Source organism: Pristiophorus japonicus, chromosome 17 (assembly GCF_044704955.1).
Source record: "Pristiophorus japonicus isolate sPriJap1 chromosome 17, sPriJap1.hap1, whole genome shotgun sequence".
In the NCBI taxonomy this organism is placed as follows: Eukaryota; Metazoa; Chordata; class Chondrichthyes; family Pristiophoridae; genus Pristiophorus; species Pristiophorus japonicus.
This window is the reverse complement of record NC_091993.1, coordinates 70,105,583-70,118,873: the sequence shown is the minus strand read 5'-3', so window position 1 is coordinate 70,118,873 and position 13,291 is coordinate 70,105,583. Positions and strand designations below refer to the sequence as shown.

General features: G+C 47.2%; 1 protein-coding gene across 1 annotated transcript in view; it reads right to left on the bottom strand.

The window, feature by feature from the left end:
• Nucleotides 1–13,291, bottom strand: part of LOC139227783 (peptidyl-prolyl cis-trans isomerase FKBP5-like) — a 472,122-nt gene that overhangs the window by 29,419 nt on the left and 429,412 nt on the right. Inside the window, exon 4 of the mRNA XM_070858822.1 lies at nucleotides 3,920–4,040. Within this exon, the coding sequence (XP_070714923.1) occupies nucleotides 3,920–4,040 (121 nt within the window). The remainder of the gene's footprint in view (nucleotides 1–3,919; nucleotides 4,041–13,291) is intronic.

The following is a 13,291-nucleotide window of genomic DNA, read 5'->3' as shown; positions in this document are numbered from 1 at the left end:
CAATCATTTAAAAGCAAACTTGAAATAGTCATTATTTTCACTAATTGCTCATGACCAGAGCTGGACAGAATGAAACCTTCTAGTCACACTGTCGCTGGAAAGGTCACTGTGAATGGGAAATGACTGTCCACAACTATGATGGGCTTGCTGATATGTACGATTCCTTAGTCATACCGGACAACAGTTCAAGAGGGACAAGGATAGGGACTTCAGTCAGTACATTGAATGCAACTCCACTTTCTCCCCATATTAGGAAAGATTATAAGCATCTGCAGTTGGGAAGGAAGAGATTAGAACACAGCTTCTATTTTTATGTGTTTTCTTTTCCCCATCTTTGCGAGTTTATTTAAGTTTTGCCTTGAGGTACTTGTGCTGGCAAGAACATACTGTACTTCGGGAGATTGGCAGGGAGCGTGGACTAAAGCGCCGGTTCAGAACATTCTGTACATTCTGATTCAAATCAACCACTCCTGTAGAGTAAGCAAAATAATATCCTTCAGAGAAATGGTGGGACTCCTGTATTACCTTCCATTGTTAATATTGCTTAATCCTACTGAAAAAACAATCATTCACTTGTTTGAGAGATTTATGTTGCTAGAATACAATTAAAACTGTAACGTGTTGGTATTCTAGCCTCTGGATTTTAAAGGGAATCATTCCCAGAAAGACTTTTGGTTACGTAGTCGCCCTTGTAAGTATACGATTGGTGCAAGGATGCAATTTGTTCGTTGCACGCCAAGTTACCCCATGGCGTGTGAGCCTTGGGCTGAGGCGTTCACTCTGCACAACACAGACATGATCACCCTGTAAAAACAATTCCTATGAGCATTCCTCCACTGCGAGTCTGCATTCCACAGCACTTCTCCATTCTTGTTCAGCTCCCCGAGCTGCAAACAGCAGCAAAATGCTCGGGCTGAGATTTCGGGTCACACCTTCATCAAAGTGTAGAGCAAGTGGGGGTGGCAGGGGTGGTTAGTTTTATAAAAGGACTACTCTTCTGGCAGGGAGCCCTGTCCTCATCCGCAGGCAGCGCCTACCGGGTGTGCGTCGCACGCAGTATTCCGCCTGGGAGATTCACCAGAACGATACCAAGACTAAAAGGGTTAAATTACGAGAACAGTTTGCATTCCCTTAAATACAGAAGATTAAGGGGTGATCTAAATATCTAATTGAGGTGTTTAAGGAGTTGATAGTTAAGGTAAAGAGAAACTAGTTCCTCTGGTTGGGGAGTCCAGAACGAGGGGGCATAACCTTAAAGAGAGAGCCATGCCGTTCAGGGGTGATGTCGGGAAGCACCTCTTCACACAAAGGGCAGCGGAAAACGGGGAACATTTTCTCCAAAAAGCTGTTGAGGCTGGGAGCCAATTGAAAATTTAAAAACGGAGATTGATGGATTTTTGGTAGACAAGGGTATTAAGGGATATGAAACCACAGATGGAGTTACGATACAGATCAGGCATATTCTAATTGATGTTCTAATCAGATCAGCCATGATCTTATTGAATGGTGGAGCAGGCTCGAGGGGCTGTATGGCCTGCTCCTGTTCCTATTTCTTATGTTCTTAACTGAATGGCGGTACAGGCCCCAGGGACTGAACGGTCTCCTCCTGTACCTATGGCAGTGTGGTTTGGTAAAATAATCCGTGATGTGTCAGTCGTATGGCTCGCAAAGGACCATAGCTCTGTACTTTATTACACGGTCTCTGTCCCTGTACCCGCTATGACACTACAACGTTATATTGCTGACCTGGAGCAACCATGACAGCGACAACAAGTCTTGGACTCAAGAAATAGGGGCCTACGATTCCCGCGCCCCATCGGGAGGGCAATCACGTTCTGTATCCTGGTTGGTTCACCTCCAAGCCAATAAAGTACCAGAAATCCCCTGGACGAGACGCTCTCACATTTGGAGCAATAACTTCTGCTACAGCATAAAAACAGCTGGAGGAAAGTCCCAACCAAAAAGTTAAGCAAACTCTGGTACCTGCTGTTTCACCTCTCACAACTTAATGATTGGAAAAGGACACACAGTCATTTTTAATGAGTAAAAATCAGCCTGAAGGTGGAACGAGTGGGTGGCGGGTGATGAACGAAGGTGTCTCAAGACCAGCTGAAGCTCCACCCTCTCCAGCTTTACAGAGATATAAAAAGTCAGTGAAAACACAGCTTCTGCCTGCATCAGTGTGAAGGTAGAGCCCATGCTGCCTCCTTCAGTGCACTAGAAACATGGCATGATGATTTCTCTCCTCTCTGTCTCCTTTTCCCTCTTTCCTCCCTTCAACCACCTGGTTGTAGTTGCAAGGTCTCATGTTCGCTTGCTCTCCAATTAGAGAAAACCAGAGAATGCTATGGAGACCAGGTTATCCCAGCATCCATTGTCTAAGTGAAAGCCCTCTATTAAGACCCATTTTATTTTGCTGATCACAGGTTTGCACTGTGCTAAAAATAATGCTAGTTGGGAGTTTCACCGGCAGAGCTGGCCTGTTGTTTCACAGTTCATGCGTGTCTGACATGAAGTAAATAACTACTTTTGTGAATAACTTCAGTAGAAAGCTGCATTTGTTTCTCTCCATCTGACATCATCATCCACTAACAAGTAACTACTAAGTTCTTAAAAAGGTTTATTTTTTCCTTTTACCACTCCCATTTTCTCAGATATTCTATAACCATTTACACCTCTGACCCTTCTTTTGTTTCTATACTTGTCCCATTATCATCTCCTTTTGCCTTGTACCACCATCACTTTTGGTCATTTAAACATTCCTGCCCTCCACACTATCACATCACCATGCTACAGTATGTGGATAACGCTTGCGTCTGCGCACATACAGAGGCTGAGCTCCAGGACATAGTCGACGTATTTTCTGAGGTGTATGAAAGCATGGGCCTTATGCTAAACATCAGCAAGGCAACCTCCACTAGCCAGTCACTGGAGAAATACCACCAACGATGTCTCCGCAAGATCCTACAAATCCCCTGGGAGGACAGACGCACCAACATTAACATCCTCGACCAGGCCAACATTGAAGCACTGACCACACTTGATCAGCTCCGCTGGCAGGCAACATTGTTCGCATGCCAGACACGAGACTCCCAAAGCAAGCACTCTACTCGGAACTCCTTCACGGCAAATGAGCTAAAGTTAGGCAGCAGAAATGTTACCAGGACACTCTCAAAGTCTCCCTGATAAAGTGCAACATTCCCACTGACACCTGGGAGACCTGGCCAAAGACCGCCCTAAGTGGAGAAAGCGCATTCGTGAGGGCGCTGAGCATCTCAAGTCTCGTCGCCGAGAGTGTGCAGAAATCAAGCGCAGGCAGTGGAAGGAGCGTGCGGCAAACCTGTCCCACCCACCCCTTCCCTCAATGACTATCTGCCCCACCTATGACAGAGACTGTGGTTCTCATATTGGACTTTTCAGCCACCTAAGAATCCATGTTAAGAGTGGAAGCAAGTCTTCCTCGATTCCGAGTGACTGCGTATGATGATGATGTGTGTTCCCTGACCCCGGCTCTGTATTTGATCAACACCTGTTCCTCTCTAACATCTTCCAGTTCTGATGAAAGGTCATTAACCTGAAACGTTAACTCTGTCTCTCTCTCCACAGATGCTGCCTGACCCGCTGAGTATTTCTAGCATTTTCTGTTTCTATTTCAGATTTCCAGCATCCGCAGTATTTTGCTTTTATTTTTTCCATCTTTGCTACCATTATTCATCCCTCAGCACTTTTCCCAGAGGAACAATGCATAAAACAGTGGGAATTGTGCTTTGTGAGCAAACTCACAATAATGATCAGCTTTCCCCACAAGCTGTTTTTGACGTGTGTATACACTGTTTACCAACAGAGATGAAGAAAAGATATATTGCTATTTTATCACTTCCTTGCGAGTTACCAATCAACATGACAATTGAGACCATACCTTCAACAGTAGCCCCTTCATTAGGGGTGGAATAACCTTGCCCTTTCTTTTTAATCCTACGGATGATGCCGCCATCTTCACAGTCCGTTAAATTCTCCCCTTTGAAGTCTATCAATTCAACCTGAAATAATAAACGGCTGTGTTAGAAGTGGAGCAGAACAAGTCACGGCAGTAGGTGGAAGCATCAACCGTCGCCTTGAAACCCGAGTGCAAAGACAAGAAAGAAAGAATTTATATCTATATAGCGATCTCAGGACTCCAAAGCACTTCATGGCCAGTAAATTATTTTTACGAGCATACAAATATACAAGCGACAAGTAAAAAGCAATGTTCCTTGTAAGCTGTGCTGTGTTCTGTGCCGGTCCTTATAAATATCTGCACATGAGCGGTATTTACAATGTAAAAGCCAGTGAACGGCCTGTGTGAGACTTTTCCCATTACTGTGCGCTTCGAGGGAACGTTGGTAAAAAGACCAGCTGTCTTTCGAGCCTGTCCTCCAGTTACAGGGTGTAACATCACCTTCATCCACACCCCCCTTATCGGTCACCCTATTACCCATCTACCACACCTCTACCTACCGACCACGCAATCACCTTCATCCTCACCCCCCACACCCCCCACCTACTTACTGGTCACCTGGGAGAAGCAAAAAAGAGGGAAAAAAACAATAGGCCTATTTAGGAAAGGACTCTGTGGAAATTCCTCTCCGGCTCCTGAAGGTAATGAACCAAGCTATAGGGGACCACAGTGACTGAGGGACACATTCTCCTGTAAATAGTTCTGTTGACCAGTCTCGGGAATTCGGGCTCCAGCTCCCATTTGAGTGTCTGTTTGCAGCGAGCCTGTACTCGCTCCACATGCTGGCCATTTGTGCCAGAGGTCAACGACTCCCAGAGAAAAGAAGTATCTCTGACATCTAATCTAGTTCTATGCTCAAGTAACTCATGTCCCCGGTCCTCCCTAACCTTTCCAACTCTAATAACCTGTCCACATGGACCGAATCTAATCCTTTCATTATTTTAAAAACCTCAATCAAATCTCCTCAAAATCTTTGCTTTTCTACATTAAAAAGCCCTAACTCTCTAAGCCTGTCCTGCTAACGAAGGACCCTTAAACTAGGCAGCAATCTCGTTGACTTCCTCTGAACCATTTCGAGGGCCTCTCTATCACCAACCATGTGAGAGGACCAAAACTGGATACAATATTCCAAATTGGTCATCGACCTGAGACGTTAGCTCCGTTTCTCTCTCCACAGATGCAACCTGACCTGCTGAGTGTTTCCAGCATTTTCTGTTTCTACAATATTCTAGATGATGCCGAACCAAGGCCTTCGACAAGGACAGTGTAATATTTTTTATTTTGGTATTTAATCATCCTGGCAATACTTCCCAACATTCTTATTTGCTTTTGTAATAGTCTCACAGCATTGGCCATGGACCTTCAGAGATTCACATTCCATAACGCCCAAATCTTCTGCTTAACAGCCTTCATCAAGCAACTTGCTCTAGGAAAGAGAAGGCTGAGGGCTGACCTAATAAAAAGAAAAGAAAGAAAGACTTGCATTTATATACCGCCTTTCACGACTGTAATGTATTTGCTTCATGGGTTCTTTCTTAAGCATTCATAGCAACACATTACTATTATGAACTAGTTGGTTTATTAACAAAGGTTTAACAATCACACTACACATTAGCAGTTCATCCACCAGGCTCACAATCGCCTGCCTCATCGTGGATCCCCTAACTGACTGGGGTTTTACTGAGTCTTGTAAACATCACATGACAGGCTAAGCCAAATTCAACAGCTCTACAAACCTGTGAGCATACTCACGGGTGCATACTTTGCAATGATCACCGGACGCCCCAAAGCGCTTTACAGCCAATGAAGTACATTTGAAGTGTAGCCACTGTTGTAATGTAGGAAATACGGCAGCTAATTTGTGCTCAGCAAGATCCCACAAACAGCAATGTGATAATGACCAGATAATCTGTTTTTGCTATGGCGATTTAGGGATAAATATTGTCCAGGACACCGGGGATAACTCCTCTACTCGTTTTCAAAATTGTACCATAGGATCTTTTATGTCCACCTGAAAGAGCAGACGGGGCCTTGGTTTAATGTCTCATTTGAAAGACGGCACCTCCAACAATGCAGCACTCCCTCAGCACTGCACCGGACAGTCAGCCTAGATTTTTATGCTCAAATCTCTCGAGTGGGACTTGAACCCACAACCTTATGACTCAGGTGAGTGTGCTATCCACTGAGCTACAGATGACACAAAACTAGTGCCCTGTGTGAAGAATAGTGGTTGTTTAAAATTATGAAAAGATTTGATAGGGTAGACATACAGAAAATGTTTCCGCTTGTGGGGAATCTAAGACTAAGGGCCATAAATATAAGATAGCCACTAATAAATCCAATAAGTAATTCAGGAGAAACTTCTTTACCCAGAGAGTGGTTAGAATGTGGAACTTGCTACCACAGGGAGTGGTTGAGGCAAAGAGCAGAGATGCATTTAAGGGAAGCTGGAAAAGTACATGAGGGAGAGAATAGAAGGATATATCGATAGGGTGAGATTAAGTAAAGAGTGTGGGAGAAGGCTTGTGTGATGCATAAACACTGGCATAGACCTATTGGGCCTGATTCAGTGCTGTAAATTCTATGTAATTCAATGTTACCCTGCATGGTGTACACCTGCTTGGTGTGACCCCTCCCCATGTATGTAATGCTACATTTATCTATATTAAGTGATATCTGCCAAATATGGGCCCATTCCCCCATCAGATCTAGCTCTGTCTGCACTCTATTTTTCTCATTGAAAAGGTTAAGGTTACGTTTGCGCATATCTTTGTATCATCCGCAAACTTGTTCTTGCAGCACCTTCATCCAGATCATTGATAAAGGTGGGGAAAAGCAACAAGTCCTAACAATGATCCCTGTGGGCCTCCACTAGTAAGCTGTCCCCACGCAGGACCACTACTATTAGTAACAAACTTCTGTCTACAAGAATGTAACCAGATCTTTATTCAACTCAAAAATCTGCCCACTGATCCCAGGGGACTCAACCTTATTAAGCAGCCTATTGCGTGGCACCTTGTCGAAGGCTTTGTTTAAAGTAAAGGTGTACATGTCAACTATTGGGTTACCCGAAGCCACCAACAAGTCAATCAAGTTGCCGAGGCATGACCTTCTTGTCCAGAAGCCTTGTTGAGAGACTCGAATAGTCCCATCTCTGTCAAAGGTGGTCATACAGAGCACCGCTAATGGTTATTTCTAACAACTATGGTCAAACTAATGGGCCTGTGATTTCCTGGTTCTGATTTATTGCCTTTTTAAATGTTGGCACAACCTGGGCCTCTCCCCAGTCCATGGAGGTCACCCAGCGAGTTGCCAAATATACCAACAAGGGACTTGCAGAGTGACAGCCCTCATTTCTTCGAACACCTTACGTGAATGCAGTCAGGGCCAACAACCCGAGATCCCTTATTCTAGCCAGGTTGGATGGGTTCATTTTAATCCCAAGCGGATATTGGGTGGGGGAGAAAATGAGGATGGGGGCGAGTGTGAATCCTGCCTGCTGGCCTACATTTTGTACCCAGGGGTATTGTAACTCCCAGACCTCATCTAAACACTGCCGGTCCAATTCCCACCCAGAACAGCCAAGAAGATCAGATGGTCCTTAGTCACTCGCTGGCTTGCAGGTGGAGAAGGGGGTTTTGAGGGGGCTCTCGCGGGAGGGAAGTGGACTGGTGAGGAGGGGAAGGGGAGGGAGTTGCTGTGGAGGAGACTGGGGCTGAACTGCAGAACTAAGAAAAAAATGAAACGCCAAAGGTTTGACGTGACAGCACAGCCCATGATGATAGCCAGCTCTGTCTGGGACAGCCATAAGTGTGACAAGCCTGAGGTCCATTAGACCAGCTTCAGAAGTGCAGCCAAGTGCATGAGCAATTTTGCTGACTTTTTATGCTAATTGAGGGGATGGATGTGAGTGCTGGAGAACGGAATGTTTTCTGACTCTGGTGTCAAGCACTGGGTCAGATGGGAGACGTCAAAACAGGTTTCTCCCTGTCCTCCAGACAGTGCCCTCGGTGCGGGTGCTGGCCAAGCCCGAAAACTCAAAAGCTGATGGGACTGCCTCCAAACACTAACAACGACACTCTTAAAAAGAAAAAGCTGACCAAATCAAAATATTGTTAAATGTTGGCGCGAGACATGGAAAAATCTAAATTCCAAAGTGACTGTTGAGTAAGGCCCCAGATGTCAGATAGCAAAACAGAGCTAACTGGTGTAACAATGTGCATTAGAGGGCCATTGACCTGTCTAACACTCAAGATAAGAGGCAGGAAGAAACAGAACAAGATGAACCTAACGTACCTTCATGTAAAGGATTAGATTGCTCAATAAAGTACCCCAGAGAGAATTTACAATTGTTTTTTAATTTTTTGCTCCACTTTAAATAGGAGCAAAGATAAGTTGCAAAATGTTTCACAGACTAGTTCTTGAATAGCGCACTCACCCAGTCTAAACATTAACAAGACATTTATATAGCACTTTTCATGGCCTTTACGGTCAATGAACTATAGTCACTGTTGTAATGTAGGAAATGCCGCAGCGCAGCGAATTTGCGCACAGCAAGCTCCCACAAACAGTACTATGTTAATGACCAGATAATTTATTTTTTTAGTGATGTTATTGAGGAATAAATATTGGCCAGGACACCAGGGAGAAATCCCCTGCTCTTCTTCAAAATAGTGCCATGGGATCTTTTATGTCCAGCTGAGAAAGCAGACGGAGCCTCAGTTTAACATCTCATCCAAAAGACAACACCTCTGACAATACAGCACTCCACTCCAGTGTCAGTCTAGATTTTTGTGCTCAAGTGTCTGGGGTGGAACTTGAACCCACAGCCTTGTGACTCAGGTGAGTGTGCTGCCCACTGAGCCACAGCTGACATTCTCTGTGCAATTTCTCATCAGCCCCACTTCTCAAACATAACAGAAAATATTGAATTCAAACAGAAACCCTATTAACGCCCATACTGCTGCACTCTCCACACGGGTTTGAAAGATGCCCCCTCTACCTTCCACAGAGACATATCACTATCTCTGTCCCAATCTTCCCCTCAGCCACATTCGTCTCGCTTTCAGTGTCAAGTAGCACAGTGAGTGAGTTGATCAATAGCCTAGCCTTCAGTTTCTCTCTCCCCCTTCTCGAACCTATTGCTTGTCCACATCTCATGCTTTGCTCCCCACCATTGTTTCCAAGAGTCTCACAGTGCCTTCACAAATTCACTCAATTAATGTGTGATTCCCACTTTCTGTTACTCTCTTTTCTGCTGTTATCGATTATTTTCCCTATTCTCTCCATTATTCTCGGTTACTCTTCCCTCTCACTGCTATTTTTGCTAGTCTCCCGTTTCTCTCAGTCACTCTCCCCATTATTCTATCGCTCTGTTCCCTTTCTCTCTGCCTTCTCTCAATCACTCTCCCATTCTGCTTCTCTCCCCTTTCTCTCTGCTGTGTTTCTTTTTGTCCCCTCCTGCTCGTTAAAAGATTCAGACACGAATGATATCACACAGTACACTTTTGAACACTCCACTTTCTCCCAATAAATACCCGTATTTCCTCTCCACCTTGCGCATTGTATAAGCTGCGGTACCCACTGCAGGAGCTTTGCCTGAGTATCAGTATCACCGGATCTGACACAGTACAATCTGGATATTACATGCTCACCAATAAAGCCTGTATAGTAGCAAAATATCCGCTCACAATACCAGCTGCAACTCAGACAGACAGTGGAATAAAAAACCTCATCATTAATGCAAAATTTTAACTGCCTTGAACGCAGATATTACAAACTAAACCTGAGTGAGTGAGACAGGATGGAAAAAGGATTTAAACAAAATATACTTATTTAGTTTGAAAAGTCTGTAACTGTAAACAAACCTTCAGACCAATCCAGAACTTTAAAATGATTTGCAACTAAATAAATATTTTCTGCATCTATGAGTTCTGTACAATGGAGAAATGACAAAGTGATGTCAGGCGCAGTACCCAGGTGTTTGACCATTAGTGTGATGTCAGGCCGAGTACCCCTGGTGTTTGACCACTGGAGTGATGTCAGACCCAGTACCCCTGGTGTTAGACCACTGGAGTGATGTCAGGCCCAGTACTCCTGGTGTATGACCACTGGAGTGATGTCAGGCCCAGTACCCCTGGTGTTTGACCACTGGAGTGATGTCAGGCCCAGTACTCCTGGTGCTTGACCACTGGAGTGATGTCAGGCCCAGTACCCATGGTGTTTGACCACTGGAGTGATGTCAGGCTCAGTACCCCTGGAGTTTGACCACTGGAGTGATGTCAGGCCCAGTACCCCTGGTGTTTGACCATTGGTGTGATGGCAGGCCCAGCACCCCTGGAGTTTGACCACTGGAGTGATGTCAGGCCCAGTATCCCTGGTGTTTGACAATTGGTGTGATGTCAGGACCAATACCCCTGGTGTTTGACCACTGGAGGGATGTCACGCCCAGTACCCCTGGAATTTGACCACTGGAGTGATGTCAGGCCCAGTATCCCTGGACTTTGACCACTGGAGTGATGTCAGGCCCAGTACACCTGGTGTTTGACCACTGGAGTGATGTCAGGCCCAGTACTCCTGGTGTTTGACCACTGGAGTGATGTCAGGCCCAGTACCCCTGGTGTTTGACCACTGGAGTGATGTCAGGCCCAGTACCCCTGGTGTTTGACAACTGGAGTGATGTCAGGCCCAGTACTCCTGGTGTTTGACCACTGGTGTGATGTCAGGCCCAGCACCTCTGGAGTTTGACCACTGGAGTGATGTCAGGCCCAGCACCCCTGGAGTTTGACCACTGGAGTGATGTCAGGCCCAGTATCCCTGGTGTTTGACCACTGGAGTGATGTCAGGTCCAGTACTCCTGGTGTTTGACCACTGGAGTGATGTCAGGCCAAGTACCCATGGTGTTTGACCATTGGTGTGATGTCAGGCCCAGTACTCCTGGTGTTTGACCACTGGAGTGATGTCAGGCCCAGTACTCCTAGTGTTTGACCACTGGAGTGATGTCAGGCCCAGTACCCCTGGTGTTTGACCACTGGAGTGATGTCAGGCCCAGTACCCCTGGAGTTTGATCACTGGAGTGATGTCAGGCCCAGTACCCCTAGTGTTTGACTACTGGAGTGATGTCAGGCCCAGTACACCTGGTGTTTGACCACTGGAGTGATGCCAGGCCCAGTACCCCTGGAGTTTGATCACTGGAGTGATGTCAGGCCCAGTACCCCTGGAGTTTGACCACTGGAGTGATGTCAGGACCAGTACCCCTGGTGTTTGACCACTGGAGTGATGTCACGCCCAGTACCCCTGGACTTTGACCACTGGAGTGATGTCAGGCCCAGTATCCCTGGACTTTGACCACTGGAGTGATGTCAGGCCCAGTACCCCTGGTGTTTGACCACTGGAGTGATGTCAGGCCCAGTACTCCTGGTGTTTGACCACTGGAGTGATGTCAGGCCCAGTACCCCTGGTGTTTGACCACTGGAGTGATGTCAGGCCCAGTACCCCTGGTGTTTGACAACTGGAGTGATGTCAGGCCCAGTACTCCTGGTGTTTGACCACTGGTGTGATGTCAGGCCCAGCACCTCTGGAGTTTGACCACTGGAGTGATGTCAGGCCCAGCACCCCTGGAGTTTGACCACTGGAGTGATGTCAGGCCCAGTACTCCTGGTGTTTGACCACTGGAGTGATGTCAGGCCAAGTACCCATGGTGTTTGACCATTGGTGTGATGTCAGGCCCAGTACTCCTAGTGTTTGACCACTGGAGTGATGTCAGGCCCAGTACCCCTGGTGTTTGACCACTGGGGTGATGTCAGGCCCAGTACCCCTGGAGTTTGAACACTGGAGTGATGTCAGGCCCAGTACCCCTAGTGTTTGACTACTGGAGTGATGTCAGGCCCAGTACACCTGGTGTTTGACCATTGGAGTGATGCCAGGCCCAGTACCCCTGGAGTTTGACCACTGGAGTGATGTCAGGCCCAGTACCCCTGGAGTTTGACCATTGGTGTGATGTCAGGCCCAGTACACCTGGTGTTTGACCATTGGTGTGATGTCAGGCCCAGTAACCCTGGTCTTTGACCACTGGAGTGATGTCAGGCCCAATACCCCTGGTGTTTGACCACTGGTGTGATGTCAGGCCCAGTACCCCTGGTGTTTGAACATTGGTGTGATGGCAGTCCGAATACCCCTAGTGTTTGACCACTGGAGTGATGTCAGGCCCAGTACACCTGGTGTTTGACCACTGGAGTGATGTCAGGCCCAGTACCCCTGGTGTTTGACCACTGGAGTGATTTCAGGCCCAGTACCCCTGGTGTTAGACCACTGGAGTGATGTCAGGCCCAGTTCCCCTGGACTTTGACCACTGGCATGATGTCAGGCCTAGAACCACTGGAGTTTGACCGCTGGTGTGATGTCAGGCCCAGTACCACTGGAGTTTGACCGCTGGTGTGATGTCAGGCCCAGTACCACTGCAGTTTGACCATTGGAGTGATGTCAGGCCCAGTACCCCTGGTGTTTGACCACTGGAGTGATGTCAGGCGCAGTACCCCTGGTATTTGACCACTGGAGTGATGTCAGGCCCAGTACCTCTGGTGTTTGACCACTGGAGTGATGTCAGGACCAGTACCCCTGGTGTTTGACCACTGGAGTGATGTCAGGCCAAGTACCCCTGGTGTTTGACCACTGGAGTGATGTCAGGCCTAGTACCCCTGGTGTTTGACCACTGGAGTGATGTCAGGCCCAGTACCCCTGGTGTTTGACTATTGGTGTGATGTCAGGCCCAGTACCCCTGTTGTTTGACCACTGGTGTGATGTCAGGTCCAGTACCCCAGATGTTTGACCACTGCTGTGATGTCAGGCCCAGTACCCCTGGTGTTTGACCATTGGTGTGATGTCAGGCCCAGTACCCCTGGAGTTTGACCACTGGAGTGATGTCAGGCCCAGTACCCCTGGTGTTTGACCATTGGTGTGATGTCAGGCCCAGTACCCCTGGTGTTTGACCACTGGAGTGATGTCAGGCCCAGTACCCCTGGTGTTTGACCACTGCTGTGATGTCAGGCCCAGTACCCCTGGTGTTTGACCACTGCTGTGATGTCAGGCCCAGTACCCCTAGTGTTTGACCATTGCTGTGATGGCAGGCCCAATACCCCTGGAGTTTGACCACTGGTGATTGTCAGGCCCAGTACCCCTGGTGTTTGACCACTGGAGTGATGTCTGGCCCAGTACCCCTGGTGTTTGACCACTGGAGTGATGTCAGGCCCAGTACACCTGGTGTTTGACCACTGGAGTGATGTCAGGCCCAGTACC